We start from the raw sequence: 25,416 nt of genomic DNA, 5'->3' as shown, positions 1-25,416 counted from the left end.
TTGGCCGTCCTTGGCAGGCGCTGCGTGTGGGTCGAGGCAATGCGCATAAAAATCAAAGCAAACACATAATAAAAGGGGTTCAGTTTTTTAGCGAAACTCACAGTATAGCCTCTGTAACGTGAAACCCAAAGAATTCCAGTTATTAGTGGTTTAAATGGAAATTGGTCTGGTCATTAAATCAAGTTTAATTAATAATTATTAATGGCAGCCAATTTGTCATTTTTAGAAAATACATTTTTCATAAGTAAATTGCAAGTTGAAGAGTAGAATTTTTGAACAAGTTAATTTATATTCTTTTTCTCATTTTCAAACAATTCAAAGAGTTTAGACTAAGCCCCTTTTAAATTGAAAAAAAGTTTTAACATTTTCTTTTATTAAAAATATTATTTGTTTTATATTTTCAATGAGAAATGTGGCATAGAATTAATTTTTTTCAATTTGATGAAAAGTTTTCATTGAAAAGTTAGTTTAAGAAGACCTACTCTTAAGTCATAAAAAGCGGAATTCATAATTTTCTATAAATAATTTTCATGGAAATATTTATCTAAAGCATCCGACTTACAGCCGTTGAGTTCCTCTGAATTTTCGGTCACGTAATCGCAGACAAAGCCTAATAAAGTTCAAAGACCAAGCTCATTAACTTCGGCCGCAGCCAACAATGCAGGGGCCAGGCAATTTGTTTATTTAATATGCATCCACAAAGCCGCTAAATGGCCATTAATTAAATATCAAATCTGCCACGGCCAATAAATGAGAGACCACTCCCAGAGACGAAGTCGAAAAGCCCGAACAATGTAAATACCAATCGCAGGCCAAGAGATACGCACCTGAGAGATCGGGAAAGTTCAAGGCTGCCATCCGGCGGCGGGTGATTATGGCGAATATCCAGTGCGGGCAGCCACGGGTAATGCTTCCGCCTTAACTGATCGGTTGAATAACCCCAGATATATTCATACATACCCCACCCCGACAACCCGACACCCGTGGCAAATTAGGGTCAAACATGTGCAGCCACAGCCACCGAGCTCGGCTCGAATTTTCGACTCTACTGGCTCAGCATTAAATTCAGGGTCAATCGGTACTTTCAAAATCGCACAGAGCTCGGATTGAGTCGGACATGGATTCTAAGCAAACTTGTCAATCATTGTAATCGCTATACTACTTATACAGTGCTCGAAATTTGGAACTAATAAGTTTTATTTTTTTTAAACAAATATTTTTATGATTTTCCAATTTAAAATTCGATTTTTTATAGAAACAATTTTTTTTTTAAATATAACACTTAAATACAATGGCTCTAATTCACAAATTAACATTTCATTTGAATCGAACCTATGCTTTAAAAAGGTCAATAAATTTTCTTTTATGGAATTTCACATTTTTAATTTAATATATACAAAAGCACTAGTGTATAGTACATATATTAGCAATGTTGATTTTTAATATGTTTTGTATATTATTAAATTGTAATTATTTTTTTGAATGAGTAATTGACATTTTAATGAATACATAATAAACAAATAGAGTTGTACATTTTATGGTAAACTATGTTTTTCCGAGTACATATGGAGCACCAATATATCTGTGCGACTTTTGCCATGCGTAACGCTGGTAGGCTGGCAATCCGACCTTTTTTGGGGGGCACTTTTATGGAGCATGAGAAACGGAGACAGATATCATTGCTTTTAATTGCCCGATCTCAGCGCCTAGGCCTAGGTCAGTCTATACCAGATTGCAGTTCACTCCACTCCTCTCCTCTCCGACCATAATTAATTTAATAAAATGTAAAGCAGCCAGCTGAAAAACTTGACTCATTCTCGGCGCTCAGAAGCGACTTTGAGCGCGATTCGAGATCGGTTGACTCACAGACTTGAGTTCAACTCGTTTTTGTGGCATTCAACGGCAAGCGAATAAAAGTTCGCCGCCTCGATATTCTATGATCAGTTTACAGTCTCAACTTCACCCAGGCCCAGGTGTTCCAGTTTCGGTTGAAGTGCTTCTCTCCGAGGATTAGCCCCTGAAATAAGTCCATATCAAAGTGAGTGTCGTGTTTTGTGGTTGTGCGAGTGGGTGCTGTGGAGAACCCAAATCGGATTTGGTTGTGTGGGATCGTAACCTTGACTTTGGCTAAATCAAAGTATCGAAATGGACTTGGAATATGTAAATGCATTTAATGGCGCAGAGTCACATTTAAAATGCATGAACAGTGGCTGTGATAAATAGAAAGAATGTGTGACAATGTCACCTTTTCAAGGATTTTTTCAGGGAAAAAGTTTAAAGTTGGTTTTAAAATATTATTAAAATTTAAATGGATAATGAGTGACTTCTAAATAATTATTAAAAAATATTAAACAAATTTATCAAACTTTCCTCAATTATTTAATTAATGTAAACAAATTAAAAACTGAGCTTTAAAGTGATAATATTTTTAAATCAATTTTTTAATTAATCAAACCCAGAGACCACTGTACGTGTATCTCAAGATTTGATTGCTTTGTTCAGACCAAATTGGAGCACTCTACGCTTGACAATTAAAGCTCGCCATTTATTTCGCGGACAGTCCAATTCTTATCAATAAAAAAGCCAGTTCCAGTTGCAAAAAGTTCACGGATTAGCAACTGCATGGGTCCGAGCCAAGATCTCCGCGCTGCCCACTCCATTGGCCATATGCGATAATTGATTTTCCCGTACATAATTTATGACGCACGAAACTGACAGCCGACTTGTAGATTAAAAACTGCCACTGACCAGCGGCAATAAATCTGTCCGTATCGCTTTATTAGAACGTTGCTCCTTTTCTCTCCCCGCTCCTCGCTCCTGTTTGTAGTCCAATTGCGATGTTGACCGCCTGCCAAGTAACGCTGCTCGCTGGATGCCTGGTTCTGGCCACGAGCTCGGTTCGAGCCCAGTTCTTCTACCACCAGGCGCTGGGTCTGCCGGCTGCGCACTCATACGAGCCGGCCAACCAGTACCAGGGATATGCCACAGCCGAAGCCCATCCCTCGGTGGTGCGGAATGCCCAGTGGGAGTCCGAGTTGCCGGCCGAACTGTCGAAGAGTGCACGATTCTACAGCGATCCCGTGATCGCTGCCAATCTGGCCAAGGAGTCGCTGCTGACGAAGAAGGAAATGGCAGTGGTGCATCGCGAGGCTGAGAAAATTCCGCGCGAACAGGTCTACAAGCTGTTCAAGAACGCCGGATATCTGAGTCGCAGATAGAAATCTCGAATCCCAGTTGAGTTCCGTTTCCCACGTGCCTTGTTGTATTTTAGTTATTAAATTGTTAATATATTGTACATACATATTAAATGTTTTCTCTATAAATGACCGCTGGATTATAGTGACTTAAGGGTGATTTTGGTATATAAGTTGGATTAAAAAGCTTGGCAAGTGTTTACTGTATAAACAACTCGGCTCCGTTTCCCGGTAGAGTGGCAAAAACAACTTCGCTGAAGTTGTTGGGCTGATGGCGCTCCAGCAGATGCGCTGGTAGATTGGCGTAGTAGTCCCGCTTCAGAGCCTTTATGTACTCGTCGGCCGCTTCAATGGAATCGCACATGGCCACTATACAGCCGCCCCAACTGAAAGAGGGAATATTTTTATTAGTTTATGGAGGTAGAAGGCTTTTAGACATCTTACCCAGCTCCTGTGACGCGAGCACTGACATTCTGCTCATTGGATATGGCAATCAGGCGCTCCACATCTGGATGGGAGCATTCGTAGAGCTCCCGAAGACTCTCGTGCGACTGTCGCATTAGCTCGCCCAGCTGCTTGGCACCTTCCTTGCTCGGTCCGGCGGCCAGTTGTTCACATATCTTCCGGAATTTGGCCACGCGACCGGATTCTGTGAAGCCAAAATAAAGTCATTAACTTGATATTGATATTGATATATCGTTCAGGCAGCAGATTAAAGTCAATGTCTTATTAATTGACTGTAATTATTCCTTTGGAGATCAATTAATTTAATGAATGTGCAAAGTCAGGAAGTAAAAGTAATGAGTGATGTTCAAAATGCTAACATAAATCCTACCCTGAATGACATGCAGAGCACGTTGACGCAGCTTAAACTGCTCCATGTGCCGCGTGTTGGCGGACAGGAACTTGGTCTCCAGTTCCTGCTCGGTGACTCCCAGCTCCTTGCAGATATCCGCTCGCGTGTAGTTCCACTTGGTCAAGGTGTCCTTGATCAGCTGCTCGAACGTCTCGTTATCCATTTGGCAAGCCTCCTCCAGATCGATGAAGCGCACGATGTCCTCCCAATTGATCAGACCCTTGTGCTTGGCCAGCCATCGTGTGGCCAGTCGGCACTCCACCACGCGTTCATTGTAGTCCGACGAAGCAGCCTTGTTCTTCTGCGCCAGGCTGTTGGCGACCACGAAGCACTTGCCCGCTGGCAATGTCACCGGCGTGCCCTTGAGCTTGGGATGGAACTCGATGTGGTGGGCGCAGCCTACTCTTCCCAAGTAGGCAATGGCCTGATCCATTCCACCGCTGTGGGTGCCAATGTATTGCTCGCACTTGGCCGAAATCGAAGCCAGCTCCCGGCGGTCCAGCTTCTTGCCCTGCACTTGGGCAGTGGCCAGAACAGCGGAGCTGACCATGGCACTGGAACTGGAGAGTCCTGCAGCCAGCGGCACATTACCGTCCACGGCAATGCGCATTCCTATGGGCTTCCACTGGCTGCCAAGACTCTCCTGAACGCCCTTGATGCCGCACAAGAAATAGTTGTACCAGGCGGGACCTCCAGTTTTTGGCAACTCGATTCTGGAATAAGGGAAAATTAGGGTATTTATTATATGTAAAATAAAAATTTTATAAAGCAAATAAGTAAAATCTGGGATCATTTAAGATAAATTTTTAAAGAACTAAAATTATCTTTATATTTGTTTCAAAAAAAATTGGAACATTAATAAATACATATTTTATATGTAAATACAATATTTGCATATTAAGCAGTGTAATATCATTAAATAATAAAAACTGGGATCATTTAACCTAAATTTATAAATAATTAAAATTATCTTTCCATTAGGATTTTGAAAAAATTGGAACGTTGATACATTAATATTTTAACTGCGAATAAATTATTAGCATATCAAACAGTGTAATATCATTAAATAATAAAAACTGGGATCATTTAAGCTAATTATATCAGGAATATAAATTATCTGTTCACTAAGGTTTGAAGCAAAATGAAGTATATATATAAAAGGGAAACGTAAATATTATTTGCATATAAGCAGTGTAATATCATATCCATAACTGATATTCTTGATATAAACCAATTGAAATGTAGAAAAGTAAGAGCGAACTGAAATCTAGTGTACAGATATATATTATGTACTTTCAATTCCCAGTAATGAAGGTCTGTGACTATCATTAAATGAATCACCCACCTGAGCGTTTTCAGGTCGGCATCGTAGCCCGGAAACTTGGCCTCCTCCAGATTCCTGAGCTGCAGTTCGCTGTCATCCGGATTTTTGGCCACTGCCAGGAAGATGCTTTGGCTGACTGCCATGGGGAGCACCGAGTAGCCGCAGTAGTCCACATGCTCGCCTATAATGTTGACCCTGGAAAGGGGAGAAGTCATCAGTGGGTGTGGGATAAACTAGGGGATTAGGGGAACTCACCTGCCCGGCACTCGAACTATAAACTCTGGATCCGCTGCGAATTGCTGTTTGAAAAAGGCCACCAGCTGCTGCACGCGCTCGTAAATCTTGGACTCCGGCTGGAGCTTCTGTTCCGCCACGATTTCGATGCCGGCTCCCAAAACCTGAGCGGTTCCATTCCCGTTGGCAGTCATGTTTTCACCTGTAAGCGGGCGAAACCTTAATAACAGACATTTTTTTCGCAGTCGACGAACCGTAAACGTGTCGCGCAACTGGTTAATCTAAATTTATGGGCAAAAACAAATTTACATACGTAAACAAATAGCCAACAAAAACAACAATTGCACCTGTGGTTGTGCAAAAAATTAGCTTATCAACCCATCTCACCTTATCAAAATGTCGAAATAGCTATTAGCACACAAAGTGATGTCCTAACATTCCGGTTATCAGTTGGGGAAGCGGCTATAGAGCTATAGAGTCACTAAAACATTAGATTGACGCCAATTTGACCGCTTAATTGGGAAAAACAAGTGCAAAATGCAATTCTGCCGGCAAATGAAAAGGAAGGGCATGAGGGAGCGAGACGGCGATAGGGAACAGCTGTTGTGTAGGAGTTGCCAACTCTGCAAAAGCTTTAACCCTCAAGATGCTCATCTAAATTTATGATTTCAAAAAATTAGAACTCTTATGTCCCTTTAAAATTTTTAAAATTATTTCGTGGCTCTCGTTTTCTTTACGAAAGTTGTAAATTAGTTTATGTTTTTGTTAATACTCCAATTTAACTGAGTACCACCTAATCTAAACGGTTTTTCAATCGATTATGTTATTTTTGCCTTATCTTGAAACCGTAAAAACAAATAAACAACATTAAGCTTATATTGGTTTAGATACCAAAATAAACAAAGATATATTGCACTTTGTTAAGATTTTAACGCTTTTGCCGATACATACCCAACAATGTCTTATCTTTCTCTGTATGAGGTCAAAATAACTTGGAGCTGTTCCTCAGCCGTTTCTTATCAGAGTAGAGTTCTAGTTTTCGGTGTGAGCACGTCGCGTTCCATCAAGCAACTGAGCAATCCGGCCCCGTGCCGTTTCCGTTTTTGTTTAGCCCGGAATACTATGAGCAATACAGTGGAACTTGCTTATCAGGCAATCCAACATAGCTCTTAAGCTTTGGGATTCTGGGTTCCTTATAGCGACGTGCCACTGCTTGTGTGTATCAGTAACAACTTGTTAAGAGCTTTGTTTGTTTTTAAGTAGCTGTCTTTACCGTTAAATAGGTCAAACATCTTCTTAACATATGTAACTTTCTTGTATGCATTCTAAAAAACTGGTTTTCAAATTTGCAACGCTTTAAAAAGTGGTTTTTGGCTTCCACTTAACGAAAGGCCATTACCTTGGTCATCATTTTGCCATTAAGGTGAAGTGTTTGCTAGGCTGATAAGGTGCAAGTGTGGATTGCAGTACTTTTAACACCTTTTTTAACTTTTTATAAAAATTATAGCTATTAATAAATGCAATGAGAAATCAAAGAAAGCGTATTTTTCAATTATTTTTAATGCCATCAAACTGTCAGCTTAATTCCATTCGAATATTAACATTGGGATATCAAGGAGTGAGGTAATTATATTCAATTTCAGATTTGAATTATTAGCAGTTAAAGTTTGGTGTTGCCAGACAAAGGCATTGCCAATAAAGCTCTTGAAACAGGGCTGCCAGCTCTTGTCATTTTCGTTTTTCGCCCACTGCAACTACATCATACTAGTTATCGATACTATCGCTAGGTGTTAGTTCAGCTCTATTTCTTCGTTGAATTTTGGAACTATTTTATTTGTTTTGGAACGGATTTTTGCGAGCGACGGACGAGTGAATATCCACTTGCACCTGCACCGTAGGAGCACCACCTGTTGACCCCGCTGCGGAGACAATCGAATCAATGTCGAGTTTACAGCGCACGATATTGAAGGGCAAGCTGCCACCCACAATTCCTGGCGGGCGCATTGGACGAGCGTAAGTGCAGAACTTTCGGGTTGGGATGGGGAGTACGCAATCTCTACCCAATTTGGCTAATTGCAGGGACTCGTTCAAGAAGTCGCGCATCCGCGACTACAAGCCGGGCATGTGGAACGAGTTCTTCGCGGAGAAGGAGGACGTCACGGTGGATGAGCAGCGCACCTTTCGGATTTACCGCACCAAGCAGCCAGAGAAGCCGGGTCCAGTGCTCCTCCTGCTCCATGGAGGTGGCTATTCGGCCCTCACCTGGGCCCACTTTTGTGTGAGTATCGCGCTGCTTCGAGATGGAAATCTTGGTTAATTGGAACTTTTATCTCTATTTTTAGTCGGAGGTGACCAGCATGATCCATTGCCAGTGCCTCTGCATCGATTTGCGAGGTCACGGCGACAGCAAGGTGGACGACGAGGATGATCTCTCCGCGGATACGTTGGCCAAGTGAGTTGGTTCCATTCGAAACGCTTAAGTAACCAGGGAAATCCTAGGGCATATCCTCAACAAAAAATATTTTTGATCGCTCGGTCACCCTACAATTTGAGTTCTAAAAGATACGACATAGGATATAGAGGCTATCTAAAATCTTGTCCTATTTTTTTAATTTAAACAGATTACATTTTCAAGTAGTTTATCAAAAGACTGTATTCTCTATGAGCCTTTGTAAGAAATGTATTTTTCAATTCTTTTAAAAATAATTGCATTTAATAGACCTTAAATAGAGACTACTTAGAATCTGTTCCTATTTCTTAAATTTAAATTTAAATTTAAATTCCAAGTAGTTTATCAAATGACTGTATTCTGTATGAGCCTTTGTGAGAAATTGATTATTTTATTTTAAATATAATTGCATTTAAAAGAAAATTTAATAGTTTCTATTTTATAATTGTAAATGCAATTTAAATTTACATTTTAGTTAACATCGTGTAACTCTATGAACGATCAGGCCAATTTGCATAATCTCTTTGTTTATAAAAATAGCGCATGAAAATTGAAATGAGGTCGTTCTGTACGATTTTACAATGTTTTGGCCAAATGAGTATATTGATTAATCCATTTCGATTGCGATTATAGGCAGTATTCCCATTAAATAGAATAAAAATAGTTCGACTTTCTTAGGGAATTTTTTTAATACCAAAAAATCTAGCATATTGATGAAATTCTGTATTAATTATAAAATTATTCCAAACAATTAAAGGGACATTGGAGACCTAATCCTGAAGCTGTATCCCGAGGAGGTGCCGCAGCTCTTTGTCGTTGGCCACTCGATGGGCGGCGCCATCGCCGTTCACTTTGCCCACATGAATTTGGTGCCCAATTTGATTGGCATAACCGTGATCGATGTGGTGGAGGGCACTGCCATGGAGGCACTGGCCAGCATGCAAAGCTTTCTGCGCTCCCGTCCAAAGTATTTCCAGAGTATTCCGAATGCCATCGAATGGTGCATCCGGAGCGGCCAGGTGCGCAATGTGGACAGCGCTAAGGTGTCCATGCCCGGGCAGATAATCAAGTGAGTTAGCCTATCTAATTGCTCCGCACAAAAGGAGTAACACTTTAATCCCCTCTAGCTGTACAACGAACAAACTGGCAACGAATGACCTGCCATTACCCGATGAAGTCCTGGAGGAGGCTCACCACAACAGCATGTTTCCCAATCCGTTCAGCATTTCGGAGGACGAAGAATCGTCGCCGCCGGGCGATGAAGCAGCCGATGGCAGTGCAGAAGGTACAGCAGCTGGCGCGGATTTCAAGAAGCCCATCACGACCAAATCAATGACCGAAGCGGCCAAGAAGTAGCGTTAAATAATCTTATATTAGAGAAATGATTAACTTACTTTATGTTTCCCCCCAGTTACACCTGGCGCATTGATCTGTCCAAGTCGGAGAAGTACTGGGTGGGCTGGTTCTCGGGCCTGAGCGACAAGTTCCTCAACTTGCGCCTGCCCAAGCAGCTGCTCCTCGCCAGCATCGATGGTCTGGACCGCACGCTGACAGTTGGCCAGATGCAGGGCCGCTTTCAGATGCAGGTTTTGGCCCGCTGCGGACACGCCGTGCACGAGGACCGTCCGCATGAGGTGGCCGAGGTTATTAGCGGCTACTTGATCCGGAATCGCTTCGCGGAGGCGGCCAGCGAGTTCCGGTGCCACATGCCGTCGTGCTAAGCAAAACCACCCCCTGAATCCAAGGTTGAGCACAAGCTAAGGTCACAAAAGTCTATTTTTGAACGGTGGATCATTACTCTCTTGAACTTACAGATGCGTGCATATATATATATACAGAATGTAGTGCGTAGGTCCAGATATATATATAGCCGTATATTCTATATACACATATACTTATAATCCAGTAATTTATTCGGTATTTTTAATTAAACCCTATGAATTTTTAACTTGTACTTTATACTCATTTTGCCAAAACAAATTTCAAGTCAAAAGTGCTAGCGTTTGGGCTTCTTACATTGTTATAATGAGTGTGTATTAAATATGTGCCAGATCAAAAGGAAATTTAACGAAATCCAAATTATACGAATGCAAATAAGTTGAATAAAGCTATTTATTTATCGAGTGTTAACAGAATATCCCACAAAATTCGATTAATTCGTGGCATTTAATGATTTGGTGAACGCTTAAAACAGATTAAAACATTTAGTCGACAAAACGGAAGCCACCATCGGACTTCATCTTCATCTTGGATTCTAGAGCCTGAATGCGACGCAGACGCTCGGCAATCTGCTCTCTGATCTCGGGACGATACTTCTTGCCCTGGCCCATGGATTCCATTTCGGTCAGCCACTCGGCACGCTCGTTGATTTGGTCCAGTACTAAAAAACCATAGGATCTCATCTAATATATAAAATAATATATATATAAATACTTACGCTCATTGATGAGATCCTCCTCCGTCACCAGTTGCTCCTCGCGTGGACGACGTCGTGGTTTGACTGCCGGATCCGGCAGATGAGTCCCCGCCATGGTGAACTGGAGCTGCGACTTGGCCTTCTCCCCAGGCATTCGGTTGTCGGCGGGCGGACGATAGTAGCTCAGCTTGTAGGCCCCGCTCTGCTCGATCTGGCGGAGATTCTTGCGCTTGGCGTTGCGAGCACGTTCCAAAATGGCCAGTGTCTCCCGGTCAGGATCGTTCCGGGTGTTTGGACGCGGCGGCTCGGGAAGTGGCAAAGGTGCTCCATTGCGCAGGCTCTCATCGATCTGTTTGCGTACCATCATGGACATCTTGGACTCCTTGACGAGCACTAAATGGGAGGTTTTCAAGGAATAGCTTCGGCTACTTATAAACCCACTTACATCGGATCAGATCAGCCGTCTCCTTGCTGTACTCCACCTTGGCCGAGTGAAAGGCTCCAGAACCGCCGGGTGCAATACGTTCGCTGGGCCATATGGGCATCTTCTGGGCACTGGACTGACCACCATCCGCTTCCGGCTCCTGGTGTGCCATTAGTCCGCCCGGAAGCGCCTTGATTTGGACGTTGTTAAAGCGATGTCGGCTCATTCTGTAAATCTAATAATTTTTGGCTACGGAAAAAAATATTTTAGAAAATTGCTTCGACAATTTCGTGTGTCGTGTTCGAAGGCTAACCTCGGTTTGAAGTTGTTTTACGCCGGACAACAAAAGCGGAGACGCATGGCAACCTGGGTTGTTAGGCAAACAGCAGGGGTATTTTTAATTCTCGAAATAATTTATTGAAAATAAATATATGTAGGTATTGTATGTGTGTATATGTGTGGGTAGGTACACGCTTGTTTTTGTGCTCGCATTCTGATAAACTTGCGAACATCTAACTGACTTATGCACTTTCGTCTACGAGTAGTTGCACTTTACATTTAAACCATTCAGTTTTGTGGATCGTTTTGAACTCGCTAAAGTTTCGATTATTTCTGTTTCCCAACTGGCCGTACAATAGGTTTTTTTTATTAATAAATAAAAGCATCAGCGATTTACAGTGTTGCGGTGTTGTTGTTAACAAAAGTATTTTGGAAATATCGACAACAAATTTAAAATAAAAAACAAAAACATTTCTAAGCAAGATTTACACAAGCGTTTGTTCGGTTTTATACAATCATAATTATTCTACACGTTTTCACGATCTTATGGTAGTTCTTTTTTGGCTGCCTTCTCTTTTCAGCTCCGCTCCTCCGTCGTCATCGTGTTTTTGAACCTACTACGCTTATAATGCGACATGCATTCGTATATATAAATATATATAATTTTTTAAAAACAACTAAAACATAACATATCGAGTGATTGGCTTGCCATTTACATGATAAACAATTGACTAAAGCAAACATAATAGTAATAGTACAGATAGGGCTACTCAATGACATTGATGATGATCATGATCGTGATCGGGTTTGGCTTACGCTTACGCTTACTTATACAAAATACAATATGTGGTTCTGGTTCCGATTCTCAAACACAAACAGTGAAACATTGAAACTCTTCCCGGTGAAAGTTTAGTCTAGTGGTTGTTTCCGCTGTATTGCGATTTCCTCTGGTGCAGTTACGGTTCAGCAAATATGTTCCTTTTAATTTAAAATAAATTATGTGTACGTGTATATATAAACATATCCATTATGTGACTACTACTTCATTCAGCAAGCCTAGTTTTGATTCGCGCAAACAATTCTCATTTCTCAATTCTCACTTTTCAATTCCCTCTCCATCCAGCTTTCTTCTTTCTAGTTTTTATAGTTGCGAAAAGTAATCTTAGTCAGTCTCATGGTCACGATGCAGAGTTCATTTTATAATTTTTACTAGATAAACCTTTTTCGTCGTCGCTTAGCGGGGTATTTTTCATTCATTTGGCGACGTTCTTGATGGTGTGTGATTAGGATTAGAATAGCGTAAAGTGTTGATCAAATTTGGCCAAATTTTCCTACATAGAGAAAAGTTACTGTATTGTGTGTTGGTTTGCGATGTGTGTGGTTTTTGTTGAGAGGCTTGGCATGTTAGTTTAACTACATAAATGGCGACAACATTTACGAAACCTAGACATTAATAACATTGACAGCAAGATGCCACGCCCCCGCTGACAGCTGACCTGGGGACTTCTGTCGGGGATTGCTGCACATGGGCTTTGCAAGTCCAACGGCCAGCCGTTGGTCCTGCAAGCCCCGCCAGCTGATCATACTTTCGGGGACGCACTTGGCACACAATTAATAAACTTAACATTAAAACAAACTATATCGGCTTACTAACTAAAAAGGATTACAAATCGGGGTTGTGAGGGGGACAACTAGACGCGACACAAACATAGATACGAATCTTACAAAGCTAAATATAAAAACATTTATGTTCGTTTATGAAATCAAACTTCAAACACGGTTCAAAGCTAAGTGAACACAAAAACTGCTGGCCTACAATCCAATCCCTCTGGCAGCCCAGAACATTCATTGCTCAATTCATTGCCTGTTCAGTCATTTGGCGGCACAACGTCTCTAGCTGTTCCAGGCTCTTGAAGTCATTCATCTTGTACTCGGTGACGTGGGGCGACATGCCCAGGTTGACCAGCGGTGGCTGGGACAGGCAATGATCCACGGCATGACTGTTGTTGTTGTTGTTCTTGCTGCTTTGGTGACAGAGATTGTGGACACAGGCACCGCCGGTTACACCACCACCATTACTACCATTGGAGCACAGACAGCTGCCACTGCCCACGGCGGCGGCAGCTGCTGCCAACAGTTGCAGCTGTTGTTGATTAATCAAATTGTTGTTCAGCATGCTGTTGTTATTGTTGTTGTTATTGATTAGGATCTGCGGCTGATCGTGCTGCTCCTGACTCTGATTCGGATTACTAACCATCACTACAGCGGCCATTGTCTTCTTTGGTTGTTGCTCCGCACTGGAAACTCCTCCGCTGAGCTTCCGCTGCTGCTGCTGCTGCAGGTTGTCGTTGGATCCATTGTTGGTAAGTACTCCCTGGCCCGGCTTGAAGATCAATTGCTGCGGCTGCTGTGGACCGCCGGCCACCAGGATGAGATTGTTCAGCGACCGGCGATGCGACTGCGGTGGTGTCTGCTGCGGCAAGGCCGGAAAGTGGTTGTGTTGCTGCAGCATTTGCTGCATTTGCTGCTGGGCATGATGATGCGACTTTCCGGGCGGCGGTGGCGGCTGCTGCTGCTGCTGGGGATTGCCCATGAAGCTGGGGTACGAGGAGCTCTTGTACTGCGGCTGATGCGACGGTCCGCCGCCGTAGCCGTTGTAGTCAAACTGCGGCAGAGGCGGCGGCGGCTGCTGCTGCGAGTGATGGGGCAGCGGATGCTGCAGGCAATTCAGCGAAAAGTTCAGCATGTCGTTGGAGTTCTTGCGATTGTTAATCCTATCGTTGCTGCCGTTCTTCGTATCGCACTTGCGAGTCTTGCCATTCCACCTAATAAAAAATAATATTACACGACTGAATAAACTTAACGAGAGTTTGTAAAACATACCTTGGCTTGTTGATGTTTCCATTGCTTGGCCCTCCCACTCCGGCTGGCTTAACGTGATGCATCTTCGGCACCATGGAGATCTTCATCTTGGACAGCTTAAACTTAAGGTCCTTGAGTTGGTTGGCATGGTTCATGAATGCCTCGTTATGAATGGACCGGTCCAGGATCCACATAAAAACCCCCAGAGTCTCGTCATCTTGCGCAGCATACGGATCCTGCTGCAATGTATTGCTCACAATGTCAATGACCTTCAGGAAACGCAGTCCAATGTTCTCCTCCGGCGGCCCAAGGGACTCCAGAGGCTTCATCGGTGTCAACACAATGTTGGTCAGCTCCTCGACGGCCGTGCTCAGCTTCATTTGACCCGTCAATAGTTCCTGCTCCACCCGGTTGAGTATGTGCGCGCGCTCCTTCAACTTATCGATGCAGAGGGCCAGCTTGTGGGAGGCGCCTTTGGTGACGCCAACGCTCTGCAAAAAGTCCTCGGTGATCAACAGCATCTCCTCGTACGTCATGTTCTTGAACAACTCGATGTACTTGTGCAGACGCAGGGACTTCAGCCAAAGGCCGATGCCCGACATGCCCACGTTGCGGGTGTGGAACTTGATATAGTTGGGCTTGAACTCGTCCAGACGCGTATCGGAGCCACTATTAATTAGAGCCCCTCGCTGATGCTCAATGGATAGGGAAAAGCTGCGCGGCTTGTTGGCGAACTGGGCCAGATTCTCCGTGGAATTGGAGCAATTGTCGTTGACCGTGATCACCGAGGAGTTGGAAGAACTGGAGCAGCTCGAGATCGTTTGCGTGGTGAGGCTGTTCGATCGGCGAGTCTTCAGAGCCGCAATCTTGCTATCCAAACTCCAGCGATTGATCTCTCCAAACTGATCGCCCACATTGCCCATTAGGATCGATGCGTAGGGCGGCGGCTGGAGCAACTGCTGCTGAAGATGCGGCGGCGGTTGCAAACGATCGTCTACCGGATTTCTAAGACTACTGCTCGCCAGGCTGCACGCTTCACCCATATCCGCGGCGGTGACCGGGTCAAAGTCGAGTATCTCGGTGCCGTTCTTGCTGAACGACGTGTCATGGTCGTCGCCACCGCCGATTCCCAGCATTGAGCCCGCTCCGGCGACCACACCGTTGACCAGCGAAGAGCTGCCCTCCAGCGACAGGCCGAGGCTATTCTGACTAGAAGCTAATTCGTTCAGGGTAATACCATTGAGATTATCACAGAGTGGATTGATTGACCCGCTGGAGCTGCCGCTGCCGCCTCCGCTGCCGCGCCAATCGCCGGTTAGCTTGTTCTGCAGCTGTTTGCTGGGCGGAGCGATGGTCTGCCAGTCGTTGGTGCGTGAGGATCGGTTGCCGCTGCCGGCGGCGGGGCACAGCGAGGACGAGGCCACCGACGAACAGGAGGCTGTCGAGGAGCTGGCCGCCGAGGAGGAGGAACAGCTACCACTGCCCGTGGAGCTGCCACCGGCGACCAGTTGCGGCGAGGGCTGCAGGAAGTAACTGCGATTAGTCAGGCCCGCCGCCGCAGCCTGGATATGATCCTCCAGGTGACGCAGCCAAATGTTTAGCGACCTTCTGTCCTCGCTGGTGATCGCCGGATGGATGAGCAGGTACGAGAAGATCTGCTGCACCAGCTCCGTGGGCACAATCTGCTGCATGGTGTCCTTGACGGCCACCGGGATGAGGGTCAGGTAGATGAGTTTGGACTCCTCGTTGCCCGGCTTGAGCAGCGGCAACATGTTGAGCACCTCGTGCAGAATATCCTCCTTGCGGGCGTACAGCTTCCGCTCGTCACACTGCGCAGAGGTGGTGATTTGGAAGTCGCTGCCGTAGCACGGCATCGAATCCTTGTCCGATGAGGAGGAGGACATGGCGTCGAGCAGATCGCATGGCTGGAACGTCTTGTAGGCGTTCAGCAGGTTCTGCAGATACACCGGATTGTTGGCATTGATGTCGATCACCACGCTGCTCAGATTCGTCTGCGAGGTGCCCAGGTTCTGGGTCAGATTGCTGTCGATCGAATACTGGAGAAACTTGAGGCTCGGGTAGCGCAGCCGCTTGAGCAGCGCGTACATCACGACCGTTCGCTCGCAGTCGTTCCACTTCTCGAAGAGATTTGTCACTGTGGTCACCTGCTCGCAGAACAGCGCGTTGGACGGCTGGCTCTGGTTAGGATTGGGATTGGCGTTAGGATTGGAATTGCCATTGGCGTGTGCCGCCGTCGTCGTGGCTGTGGATGTCGCCTCCTTGTGGACTGCAGTCGGCGTGGATGTGGTGGGCTGCATCTCGTTGGATGCACTGTTAGAGTTGTGGGATTGGCTGCTGATGCCCGAGGACATCGCGTTGTCAGTTCCAGTTGCGTACTTCATCTCGTTGTTAGTTTGCTTCTTGTTTGGTTGCGGGGACTGTGTGTCTATTATAGTTTGTTGTATTGTAATTGTTACGGCTCTTTGTGGTTATTTGGTTGCGTTTCCTGAAAGTAGAGAAAACATTGTAAGGGTTAAAAAATAATATTTAGAGTAGGGCTTAAATTAATTACTCTATGGTCCGTTTTCTTGTCCGTTTGTTAAATTTAAAGTAGGGTTAAAACCTTGAAATCGCATTAGAAATCAGAGTTTTAACCATACTTTCAATTTAACGAAATTTAACGAATTTAAAGAACGGTTTAAACCATGAAACCGTATGGGAAATCAGTATTTAAAGCTTCCTTTTAATTTAACATGCGGATGAGAAAATGGCCCTAATATTGGGAAATTTGGGATACAATAATAACCTAACCTTTTATGAAAAATACCTTAAGAGTTAGGCCCAATCTCAAAGGAAAATACCCCAGTTCCTAACCACGTGATCACGACTCAATCACTTCTCTTATTTTCCACGAATTTGTCGCCGGGATTAGAGTGCCGTGCGGCGATAATAAAATAAACTTCAAGCCGCAAATAACGTTCGAATTTAATCAAATCAGTTTTCGCTAATTTGTTAAATTTACAAGCTCGGAGACGGCAGCGCGGTAGCAACAACAATTATCTGTAATTGACGAATGGAAATTAGCATTTGCATGGACTGACTGACTGGCTTATCAGGAACGCAAATAAACAACAAATATATAACACCTTCGATTCGCTTCGATGGCGCGAGTGACGAGCGACGATAAATCAATAAAATAACAAACATTTCAAATACGAAATCGTTAATTTCGACTTTGGATTTGGGTTTCGTTTTTAATTTCCGGGGCGGGCGAAAAGAAGAAGAAGAAGGGGTTGTGGCGAGCGGGGGCGAAAAGTTTGGTTAGGTTTTTTTTGCACAGTTTCGCACTTTTCATTTAGTTTCGTTTGCCATCGCTTGTGTGTGCCCATTTCGAATCTTGTTTCTTCTGCCGCCGTTGCTTTTGCTCTGGCGACTTTCTTCGATTTTTTCCCCGTGTTTCTACTGCTATACAGTGGGCACTCCAAAAGTGTTAAAAAAAATATTTAAAAAAAATCATTGAGTCATTGAAACTATTAGAAAACATTTAAAAAACAAAATGATGGTAAACTCGCAAGAATTTAAAAATATATTTTTAGTATATAAAATACTTTGACAGTTCCTATAATCGAGTGGCCACTGTAATTTAAACCAGAGGCAATGTAACGGCCCCTGTATTCGAGCCCCTGCGTATGTGTGTGTGGGCAAGCACTAAAACATAACGGGCCCCAATTACTGCATTAAAAGCACTGCTACTGCTTTGGAATTTACCGATGTTTACTTTTTTACTACTTAACGTTTAAAACGAAATTTCACATTCTTTTTTCTACTTTTTGCGACTGAGAGAGCGCAGAGAGCCGTTTAGCGCGCCTCGATCTAACGGTACTTGTGCATGCCCGGGTCGATCTTTGAGGTTATGCGTCACTGCTGCAATTGCTGTTATTTTCCAACCGGCTTGCAAATATTTCCAAAGTTCAACAAACGCTGTTGGAAGTCACACACACACAAACAGGATACTGGAAACTCACACGTTCTTTTATTTGTATTTTTCTGCCCTTTCAGCAGTCGCGATCGCAGGCGTTTTGCATATTCCTAACGTTTATTTACGTTACGAATAAACTTTATGATGATTATATCCGCATCTCTTGCAGAGAGACGAGACACACAGAAACGGGGAATTGTTCTATTCAATAAGCTGAAGCTGAAGACGAGACTGAAGACTGCACTGGAAGATGATGCAGTGGGGAGCACCGCGGAGGAGGAGCGGCTGATGGCGAATGATTGGCGCTGGCGTCAGCGTTTTAGAAAGAAAATGGTGGAGCTGCCTGCGGGAAGCAGAATCGCAGACAGGGAGAGCGAAACGGGCGAAAAGGAGCGCGCGCCTTTTTTTCTGACAGCCCAAAAGGAACGGAACGATGATGCTGCTGTCAAGAAAATGGGGAGAGCTCTCACACACACACATCCGGCAGTGTGAGTGTGAGTGCGAGTGAGAGTGACACACTGAGCAATGCACGGGCGAAATTACGGCAAATTACATGAGAGAGCAGCGCATTACAGGGCATTTGAAACGCCCTCTCCCTCTCTGCCCCCCACCCCTCCCCTTCCCCTGTCAATTGTTTTCATTTGCACTCGCTTTCCGTTTCGCCGTCTTTTTCTTGCAGTGGCGTGGGGGGCTTCCTGGGGCAAGGGGGTTTGTTGTTTTCACCACATAGCGCGCACACACAGAAGATTGGCCCCCAAAATCACGCCCCACCCACCCAGCAGCCACGGTCGGCCAGACAACAAAAATATATAGCTACACTGCGCTTGTGCCAAAATCGTTCTATTTTTCAATTACCTTTTCGCCTTCTATTCGCCTGCTGCAAACCTTGAAATTATTTTCTGTTGCAATTCACAGTTTTGATCCGATCAGCACGGGAATCGAGCATATTTCGCTAATTTGATATGCTATCGGATTCGATCGGATCGCATCGGGCATTTATTAATTTATAATTTTCACCTTTGCTCGCGCGCGCCTGTGTGTGTGTGTGAATGTGTGGACGTGTGTGTGTACTTTTTATTAGCACTTTTGGGCTTTAGCTTTGTTGTTTTTGCTAAACCATAACTTATTTTTTTGGCCACACACTTCCATTCGCGTACGCTCAACGTGTTTTCACAATCGCCCGACTACGTAGTACTGCGCACGGCTGCTGTTGCACTTGGTTGGATGCATGTTTTCGCCAGCTATTCCATTTTTTCAGCAATTAATTAACTATTTATTCACGCGAACTCAGCGTTGCTAGAGCTGGAACCAAAATCGATGAGTATTCGATACAGTCGATGAGTTTGTGGGTAGCCGTCGATTACTTTTCGCAATGGGCAGTGTAGTGCGACAAAGCAACCCTGGGTTCGTAGCTGTGCTACTGTATCGGAGGTGCAAACCACTGATCTAGCTAGAAAAGTTTTTAATCTCTTTTTATTTATTACGAAATTATAAATAAACTAACAGTTTTTAGTTATTAAGAACCAATACGAAACTCCCCAATTTAATTTTAAAGTAAAGAACGAGTGCCGGGATACTATTATAATGTATACTTAAAGCAGTTTTTGTTGGAAATTGGTAATCAGAAATTAAATTCAATAAATTTTAATTTACATAAATATTAATATGCATTTTTTTTAAATATACAACCATTTATATTTTTAAACCCCAAACAGTTTTATTATATTAAAAAATATCGATATATTACCATTTCGATATATATTTTTCACATCCCTAGAGAAGAATGCAAAACCAATTGGAATAAAATTGAGGTAATTTTTGTAAATTTGCTGGATTTACGATGCAGAAAAAGTCCAGCGATGCACTGAATCAAGGCCCCGGGACAGCGCTCAGCACGAGGAAGTGATTGAACCGAGGAAAACGGTCCGGAACAGCGACAATCCCAACGAAAACAAACGCCCACAGCAACATACATCATCATAAGAACATCATCAACCTGCTGCAGTGAGAGATGTTTGCCCAGAACCAGAAAACCAGCTTCCTGGAGCAGACGAAGGCGGCGCGGGAGGAGCGGGCACTGGAGAAGCGTCGCGAGCAGGCGGCCATCCTACTGCAGTCCACGCTCAAAGGATACGCGGCGCGCAGGAAGTACCAGAAGCGGATCATGTAGGTGTCTACTCAATAAAACAGGTTAACATAACTAAAAATCTCACTTACAGCCACGATTTCGATGCCATCTTCACCGAAAGTCAGGACGACAAGGAGGCGGAACTGGAGCTGCAGGCCATCGCTGTGTACCCGGTGCTCCGTCGCTACCTCACCCAAATCAAGCTGGACAAGAGCGATGTGCGTTCGCGGGAGCGTCTGGAGCGCATCTGCCGCTACATCATCAAGGCCATGGAGACGGAGAACACGAAGCTATCCTACGCCGCCCTCTGCCTGTTCAAGGAGCGCAGCCTGCCGTGGATCGCGCACATCAAGATACTGCTCACCAACTGCCTGATATTGCTGCCCGAGCTCAAGCCCGAGAACCATGCCGACAGCCTGTCCTTGGCCCTTTTCCTGCACACACTGGTGGTCTTTACGGCTCCTAAATCTTGGGCTATACTCAGGAGTGCCCAGTTCGAGAAGGTGCAGCCGGCCATGCAGAAGATCTGCTGCAACATCCAGGGGCATCTGGTGCAGCACGACTTCTACAGAACCATGCGGGTGGGTTTGGTTGCTTTTATAATGTAAATTTGTTTAATCTGATATATGAAATTTTATTTTCCAGCTCGTTTTGCTGCGCGGCACTGTGCGCGAGGAGTTGTCCGTGAAGCCCGTCACCCTGGTGGCCATCATAACGCTCTGCCTGCGCCCCCTGATCGATGGCAACTTCAGTCGGAATCTGCTGACCAAGTTTCTGTCGGAGATTCTGTCTGTGCCCGCCTTGATCTACCATCTGCACCAGAGTGTTCCGCAGTGCCTGGAGCAGTTCTCGTCTTTGGGGCTGTTAAAGAAGGCCCTGGGCATCTCGGGTGATCTGCAGTGGTTCGAGGAGTTTGGCGCCAGCATGCCGGGCACCAAGTCCCTGGCGTTTCTGGGAAACATAGTGAATTTGTTCAACATTGATGGGCAGGGGGAGTCCAAGGAGTTGGCCTACCCACTACTGACTGTAAGTCGTGGCAAAACGCTTATTGAATCGATTAATTTATAATGAAATCCCTACAGGAAACCACTACATCGCTGCTGGAGTTAATACCCAACACGGTGACCACCAAGGGAGTGTTCACCCAGTGGCACGAGCTGCTGGGCTGGCATACTCCCGGACCAGAGCCCGCCCAGAATCAGAATGTGCCGCTGATTAAGAAGCAGTTTCACATGCTGTGGGATCATCGATGCATAAAACTGTTGCTGGGGGATCTCCTGAAGGAAATCAATCTTAATTACGAGCGCATCGAGTTCCAGCCCCCCCAGCAGCCATCCACATCGAATCTTTTGCGTCGTGCCTTGGAACGCAGCTCCACGAGGGGTGTCAACCTAATGGGAGTGGCCAACAGCAAGCAAACGAAGCAGCAGTGGCGGAAGTTGGACAACGCGGATGTGGTGCAGGTGTCCCGCATCTGCGGCATGTACTATGCCGCGCTAAACACCCTCTCCCAAATGAAATTGGACATTCTGACTGGCATCTGCTACAACGACAATGTGCTGTATGATATTTGGTTGCTAATCACCTCACTGGGTCCGAATTGTGGAATGAAAGAGTATCTGGAGCTGCTCAAGTCGGAGACTAATCTGCAAAAGCCGCAGACCGCCATGCTGATGCTATTTTGCGACTGCATGACGCACTACGTCACGTATGTAGATTGTGCTAAAAAATTCCTTAAATACTATAGTAAATGTATTGTTTTTATAGAATTCTGGATGAGTATGAAATGTATACGGAGCAGAATCCTTTTAAACTGAACGATTATGTGATGTTAACCTACTTCCTTAATAATATTCTCTATAAACTCATTAACGAGAATCTCCTGGGTGAGTTTACTAGACTTTTAATTAACTATAATATTAAATTCAACTTAAATTTCCAGCAGGTGCCAAGAGCATTGTCCAGAATCCGGTTTTCCTCTCGCTGCACACTCTTATGCTCTGCTTGTACCGCCGCGATTGCCGTCGCCCCTTCACGCCACCCAACCACTGGCTCATTCCGGAGGTGAAGCCCTCCACGTTCATCAACGACCTGGAGAAGGCCAAGCGGAACGCTATGCTGCTGCTGGCCAAGATGCCGCACATTATACCGCACGATGATCGGGTCAAGCTGTTCCGCAAGTTCGTGCAGAATGAGAAGGCGGTGATGGGACTGACGGAGAGTGCCTGCGCTTCGCCTCGCTCCGCCCTGATTGTCATACATCGCGAGCGGATTGTGGAGGATGGATATAGGCAACTGGCCGCGCAGCCTACGCAGGCGCTAAAAGGTGTTATCCGGGTGCGGTTCATCAATCAGCAGGGTCTGCACGAGGCGGGCATTGATCAGGATGGAGTGTTCAAAGAGTTCCTCGAGGAGACCATCAAAAAGGTGTTTGACCCCTCGCTGAATCTCTTCAAGACCACTTCGGACCAGCGGCTATATCCCTCGCCCATCTCCTACGTCCAGGACAATCATCTGCAGCTCTTCGAGTTCGTGGGCCGCATGCTGGGCAAGGCGGTGTACGAGGGCATCGTGGTGGACGTGCCCTTTGCCTCCTTCTTCCTCTCCCAGCTGCTCGGCCAGACGCAGCAGGCTCTCTACTCCTGCATGGACGAGCTGCCCTCGTTGGACAACGAGCTTTATCGCAGTCTAACCTTTATCAAGCACTACAAGCAGGATGTGGCCGATCTTAACCTTACCTTTTCCGTGGACCAGGATGTAATGGGCAAGATTGTCACCCACGAATTGCATCCGGGTGGCAAGGCGCGTGTGGTCAATGACCACAACAAGTTGGTCTACATCCACTACATGGCCTTCTTTCACATGAACACCCAAATTCGCGAGCAGACGATAGCCTTCAATCGTGGCTTTCGCAGCATTGTGAATCCGGAGTGGCTATCTCTGTTCTCACCGCCGGAATTGCAGCGTCTGATTTCTGGGGACACGGTTCCCTTGGACTTGAAGGATCTGCGAAAGCATACACAGTATTACGGTGGCTTTCACGACTCCCATCGTGTGGTGGGCTGGCTCTGGGACATCCTGGCCAAGGATTTCACGGAAGATGAGCGCAAGCTGTTTTTAAAGGTATTTTGTTACCTATTATATGCAATTTAATGCTTTAATAACTTAAATATTATTTTCCAGTTCGTTACCAGCTGCTCGAAGCCTCCGCTTTTGGGCTTTGCCCACCTGGAGCCGCCCTTCTCCATTCGTTGCGTGGAAGTGGGTGACGACGAGGATACGGGGGACACAATCGGCAGTGTGATCCGAGGTTTCTTCACTATACGCAAAAAGGATCCGCTCAACCGACTGCCCACCTCTTCCACCTGCTTCAACCTGCTGAAGCTGCCCAATTACCAAAAGAAGTCCACGCTGCGGGACAAACTACGCTACGCCGTGAGCAGCAACACCGGATTCGAGCTGTCCTAAAGGAGGACCCTTCTCCTACTTCTTCCCACTTTATTCACATTTTGTATGTTATTCCTTTTTAAGCATTCTTTCGTAGGCAATTTCGGTGTAAATGTATTTTTATGATTTGTGGCCGCATCACAAACGGATTGAGAAACACATTTAATCAATCTTAACACACAATTATTAACAAATAAATATAAACGTATAGCTGTGATAAAACTATAATAAACTAACGAAGAGTACACAACAAATACCAAGCTGAATTACGAATACTGGAACGAACAATCCATTTTGGTGGCTAATGATAAAATGATAAAGAGAAAATGTCTAGTAAATAATGCAGGCGATTGAACGATTGTGGCCTGGCACACAACAAATATCTAACCCACGTACGGTGTAAGCCAAAAGTTACATGTAAACCACGAAAAGAACAAAAAAACCAGCAACAATAAATCTTATGTGTCTGATTCATGTGCAAAATGTAAGCCTGTTTATCAGATTTATCTAGCGTAAGGTAGCCTAAGCGCGTTCCCAAAGATAACAAACATGCAATTAGTGAGCGCTGCCCGAATTTCCCCGGGTTTTTCCAGCCCGAAAACTGAATGAAAATGGAAATGAAGCCGGACACGAGTGGCAGCGGGCAGCGCGAGCGCTAATGACACAAATCCGTCTGGACGGGGCCTGCTATCCTGATCCCGAATCTCCCGAACTCCTCAACTCCCTTCCTCCGCTAATTGCCTGAGTCATGTCTTTTGGCTGCGACGGGTCAGGGGCACTTAGACCTGCCGGAATAAGCGGAAATATGGCAGGGAGTTTATGCAAAGCTAGTCGAGTTACGAATTACCGGAAATTGCATATCTGGCTGACTAATGACTGGAGACGGGTAATGGAAATGCGAGCAGGGATTTAGGGTAAGGTCTTTAAATGCCAATCCAATCCCCAGAAAAAATATGATCAAGATCGAAAAAAATAATTAGAATTTTAACATTCACAAGGTATTTTTTGTTTTGATGAAATTTATGTTTAATAAAATTAAATTTAAAAAAAAAATATATATATTTCTGTCAGAACCATAATTTTTTTGTTTTTCAAATATGAAATACAATTCCCATGATATCATAACACTAAAAAAATGAACAATTTCTTACCATTTCACCAAAGATCAGCTCGTAGAATACCCATCTCTGGATTAATTAATTATTTTAATTTTCAACGAAAAAATATGAAATACAATTCCCATGATATGAAATTATGATAACACTAAGAAAAGTTACTATCTACTATATACCATTTCAGTAGAGATCATCCCGTAGTATACTTATCTCTGGATTAAATCTTCATCACCGGAGGTAATTTGAAACCTGGTCATCGATCGTTAAGGATCTTTATGGACTCCGTTCCGGTTCCCATTTTCGTACCCCCAAGCGATGTCCTTTTGCGGTTTTGTCGGCCCGCTTTTGTCTCCAACATTTAGGCGGCCAGACAATAGCAAACAAATTGTAGAGCAGACCCACAAACAGGCAATAATCATAACAATAATTTCGAAAACTGCAGCGACACAAACAGTCGGCGGTCGTCGCACAGCCAGGCCATAAAACTCGCATCCTCTGGGTCTTTTGCTTTTGTTCCCAGCGATGAGGAGGCAGCATCTCGGGGACAAAGTGTGATGATTTTTATGACTCGACTGTGAATTTGTGCCGCCACCGTCGCCTGGGCAGCCGAAAAAACAGGACAAGTGGCAACAAGTGACTGATCCGTTAGACGTATCCTATCCCAACCCATCCCACTTCGAGGTTCAAGTGGCTCGAAGGCGACAGTGGC

At 44.8% G+C, this 25,416-nt stretch overlaps 6 protein-coding genes across 11 annotated transcripts; 3 read left to right on the top strand and 3 right to left on the bottom strand.

Annotated features, from left to right (window-relative positions):
• The first annotated feature begins 1,900 nt into the window (after positions 1-1,900).
• On the top strand, positions 1,901-3,326 carry LOC108059310 (uncharacterized). Its single transcript, XM_017144514.3, has 2 exons — positions 1,901-2,038; positions 2,828-3,326. Exon 2 carries the CDS (start codon positions 2,838-2,840, stop codon positions 3,216-3,218), a length of 381 nt encoding a protein of 126 aa, XP_017000003.1. The 5' UTR covers positions 1,901-2,038; positions 2,828-2,837; the 3' UTR covers positions 3,219-3,326.
• On the bottom strand, positions 3,246-6,678 carry Galk (N-acetylgalactosamine kinase). 3 transcript variants are annotated; one of them, XM_070214815.1, is made up of 7 exons: positions 5,996-6,169; positions 5,863-5,889; positions 5,630-5,810; positions 5,396-5,569; positions 4,030-4,763; positions 3,639-3,843; positions 3,246-3,580 (listed from the first exon to the last, which is right to left on the bottom strand). In XM_070214815.1, the coding sequence occupies exons 3-7, from the start codon at positions 5,800-5,802 to the stop codon at positions 3,394-3,396; spliced, it is 1,473 nt and encodes a 490-aa protein (XP_070070916.1). In that variant the 5' UTR covers positions 5,803-5,810; positions 5,863-5,889; positions 5,996-6,169; the 3' UTR covers positions 3,246-3,393. The 3 variants fall into 3 exon arrangements, with proteins under 3 accessions (XP_070070916.1, XP_070070915.1, XP_070070914.1); XM_070214814.1 differs by lacking the exons at positions 5,863-5,889; positions 5,996-6,169 and adding an exon at positions 6,560-6,678; XM_070214813.1 differs by lacking the exon at positions 5,863-5,889.
• A 688-nt stretch (positions 6,679-7,366) lies between these two features.
• On the top strand, positions 7,367-10,192 carry LOC108059308 (protein phosphatase methylesterase 1). Its single transcript, XM_017144512.3, has 6 exons — positions 7,367-7,621; positions 7,688-7,886; positions 7,951-8,060; positions 8,815-9,126; positions 9,185-9,409; positions 9,469-10,192. The coding sequence occupies exons 1-6, from the start codon at positions 7,548-7,550 to the stop codon at positions 9,776-9,778; spliced, it is 1,230 nt and encodes a 409-aa protein (XP_017000001.2). The 5' UTR covers positions 7,367-7,547; the 3' UTR covers positions 9,779-10,192.
• LOC108059309 (UPF0193 protein EVG1 homolog) lies at positions 10,152-11,222 on the bottom strand. Its single transcript, XM_017144513.3, has 3 exons — positions 10,919-11,222; positions 10,495-10,866; positions 10,152-10,437 (listed from the first exon to the last, which is right to left on the bottom strand). The coding sequence occupies exons 1-3, from the start codon at positions 11,121-11,123 to the stop codon at positions 10,262-10,264; spliced, it is 753 nt and encodes a 250-aa protein (XP_017000002.2). The 5' UTR covers positions 11,124-11,222; the 3' UTR covers positions 10,152-10,261.
• A 299-nt stretch (positions 11,223-11,521) lies between these two features.
• Positions 11,522-19,339, bottom strand: smg (sterile alpha motif domain containing protein 4 smaug). Of its 3 annotated transcripts, XM_017144508.3 has the most exons (4): positions 18,064-18,333; positions 14,060-16,544; positions 13,431-14,001; positions 11,522-12,507 (listed from the first exon to the last, which is right to left on the bottom strand). In XM_017144508.3, the coding sequence occupies exons 2-4, from the start codon at positions 16,438-16,440 to the stop codon at positions 12,466-12,468; spliced, it is 2,994 nt and encodes a 997-aa protein (XP_016999997.2). In that variant the 5' UTR covers positions 16,441-16,544; positions 18,064-18,333; the 3' UTR covers positions 11,522-12,465. The 3 variants fall into 3 exon arrangements, with proteins under 3 accessions (XP_016999997.2, XP_016999996.2, XP_016999995.2); XM_017144507.3 differs by lacking the exons at positions 11,522-12,507; positions 18,064-18,333 and adding an exon at positions 18,873-19,339 and having other exon boundaries at positions 12,561-14,001; XM_017144506.3 differs by lacking the exon at positions 11,522-12,507 and having other exon boundaries at positions 12,562-14,001; positions 18,064-18,336.
• A 448-nt stretch (positions 19,340-19,787) lies between these two features.
• Positions 19,788-23,846, top strand: LOC108059328 (ubiquitin-protein ligase E3B). Of its 2 annotated transcripts, none has more exons than XM_070214889.1 (7): positions 19,788-20,183; positions 20,237-20,726; positions 20,791-21,171; positions 21,228-21,853; positions 21,913-22,031; positions 22,091-23,268; positions 23,329-23,846. In XM_070214889.1, exons 1-7 carry the CDS (start codon positions 20,029-20,031, stop codon positions 23,611-23,613), a joined length of 3,234 nt encoding a protein of 1,077 aa, XP_070070990.1. In that variant the 5' UTR covers positions 19,788-20,028; the 3' UTR covers positions 23,614-23,846. The 2 variants fall into 2 exon arrangements, with proteins under 2 accessions (XP_070070990.1, XP_017000044.2); XM_017144555.3 differs by having other exon boundaries at positions 22,088-23,268.
• Positions 23,847-25,416: the final 1,570 nt, after the last annotated feature.

This window comes from Drosophila takahashii, chromosome 3L (assembly GCF_030179915.1).
Source record: "Drosophila takahashii strain IR98-3 E-12201 chromosome 3L, DtakHiC1v2, whole genome shotgun sequence".
Taxonomy (NCBI): Eukaryota; Metazoa; Arthropoda; class Insecta; order Diptera; family Drosophilidae; genus Drosophila; species Drosophila takahashii.
The sequence above is the reverse complement of the archived record's forward strand: the minus strand, read 5'-3'. Positions and strand labels throughout refer to the sequence as shown.

Bases quoted from the DNA above. Each gene is read 5' to 3' on its own strand.
- LOC108059310 (XM_017144514.3), top strand. From the start codon at position 2,838: ATGTTGACCGCCTGCCAAGTAACGCTGCTCGCTGGATGCCTGGTTCTG.
- Galk (XM_070214814.1), bottom strand. From the start codon at position 5,802: ATGACTGCCAACGGGAATGGAACCGCTCAGGTTTTGGGAGCCGGCATC. The intron at 3,844-4,029 runs GTAGGATTTATG...TTGGCTTCACAG, and splicing joins TGCTCTGCATGTCATTCAGG to AATCCGGTCGCGTGGCCAAA. The intron at 3,581-3,638 runs GTAAGATGTCTA...TCCCTCTTTCAG, and splicing joins GCTCGCGTCACAGGAGCTGG to TTGGGGCGGCTGTATAGTGG.
- LOC108059308 (XM_017144512.3), top strand. From the start codon at position 7,548: ATGTCGAGTTTACAGCGCACGATATTGAAGGGCAAGCTGCCACCCACA. The intron at 7,622-7,687 runs GTAAGTGCAGAA...GGCTAATTGCAG, and splicing joins GGCGGGCGCATTGGACGAGC to GGACTCGTTCAAGAAGTCGC. The intron at 9,410-9,468 runs GTAGCGTTAAAT...GTTTCCCCCCAG, and splicing joins ATGACCGAAGCGGCCAAGAA to TTACACCTGGCGCATTGATC.
- LOC108059309 (XM_017144513.3), bottom strand. From the start codon at position 11,123: ATGAGCCGACATCGCTTTAACAACGTCCAAATCAAGGCGCTTCCGGGC. The intron at 10,867-10,918 runs GTAAGTGGGTTT...CCTCCCATTTAG, and splicing joins GACGGCTGATCTGATCCGAT to TGCTCGTCAAGGAGTCCAAG. The intron at 10,438-10,494 runs GTAAGTATTTAT...ATGGTTTTTTAG, and splicing joins GGAGGATCTCATCAATGAGC to TACTGGACCAAATCAACGAG.
- smg (XM_017144507.3), bottom strand. From the start codon at position 16,440: ATGAAGTACGCAACTGGAACTGACAACGCGATGTCCTCGGGCATCAGC. The intron at 14,002-14,059 runs GTATGTTTTACA...ATTTTTTATTAG, and splicing joins GGAAACATCAACAAGCCAAG to GTGGAATGGCAAGACTCGCA.
- LOC108059328 (XM_017144555.3), top strand. From the start codon at position 20,029: ATGTTTGCCCAGAACCAGAAAACCAGCTTCCTGGAGCAGACGAAGGCG. The intron at 20,727-20,790 runs GTGGGTTTGGTT...TTTATTTTCCAG, and splicing joins ACTTCTACAGAACCATGCGG to CTCGTTTTGCTGCGCGGCAC. The intron at 21,172-21,227 runs GTAAGTCGTGGC...AAATCCCTACAG, and splicing joins TGGCCTACCCACTACTGACT to GAAACCACTACATCGCTGCT.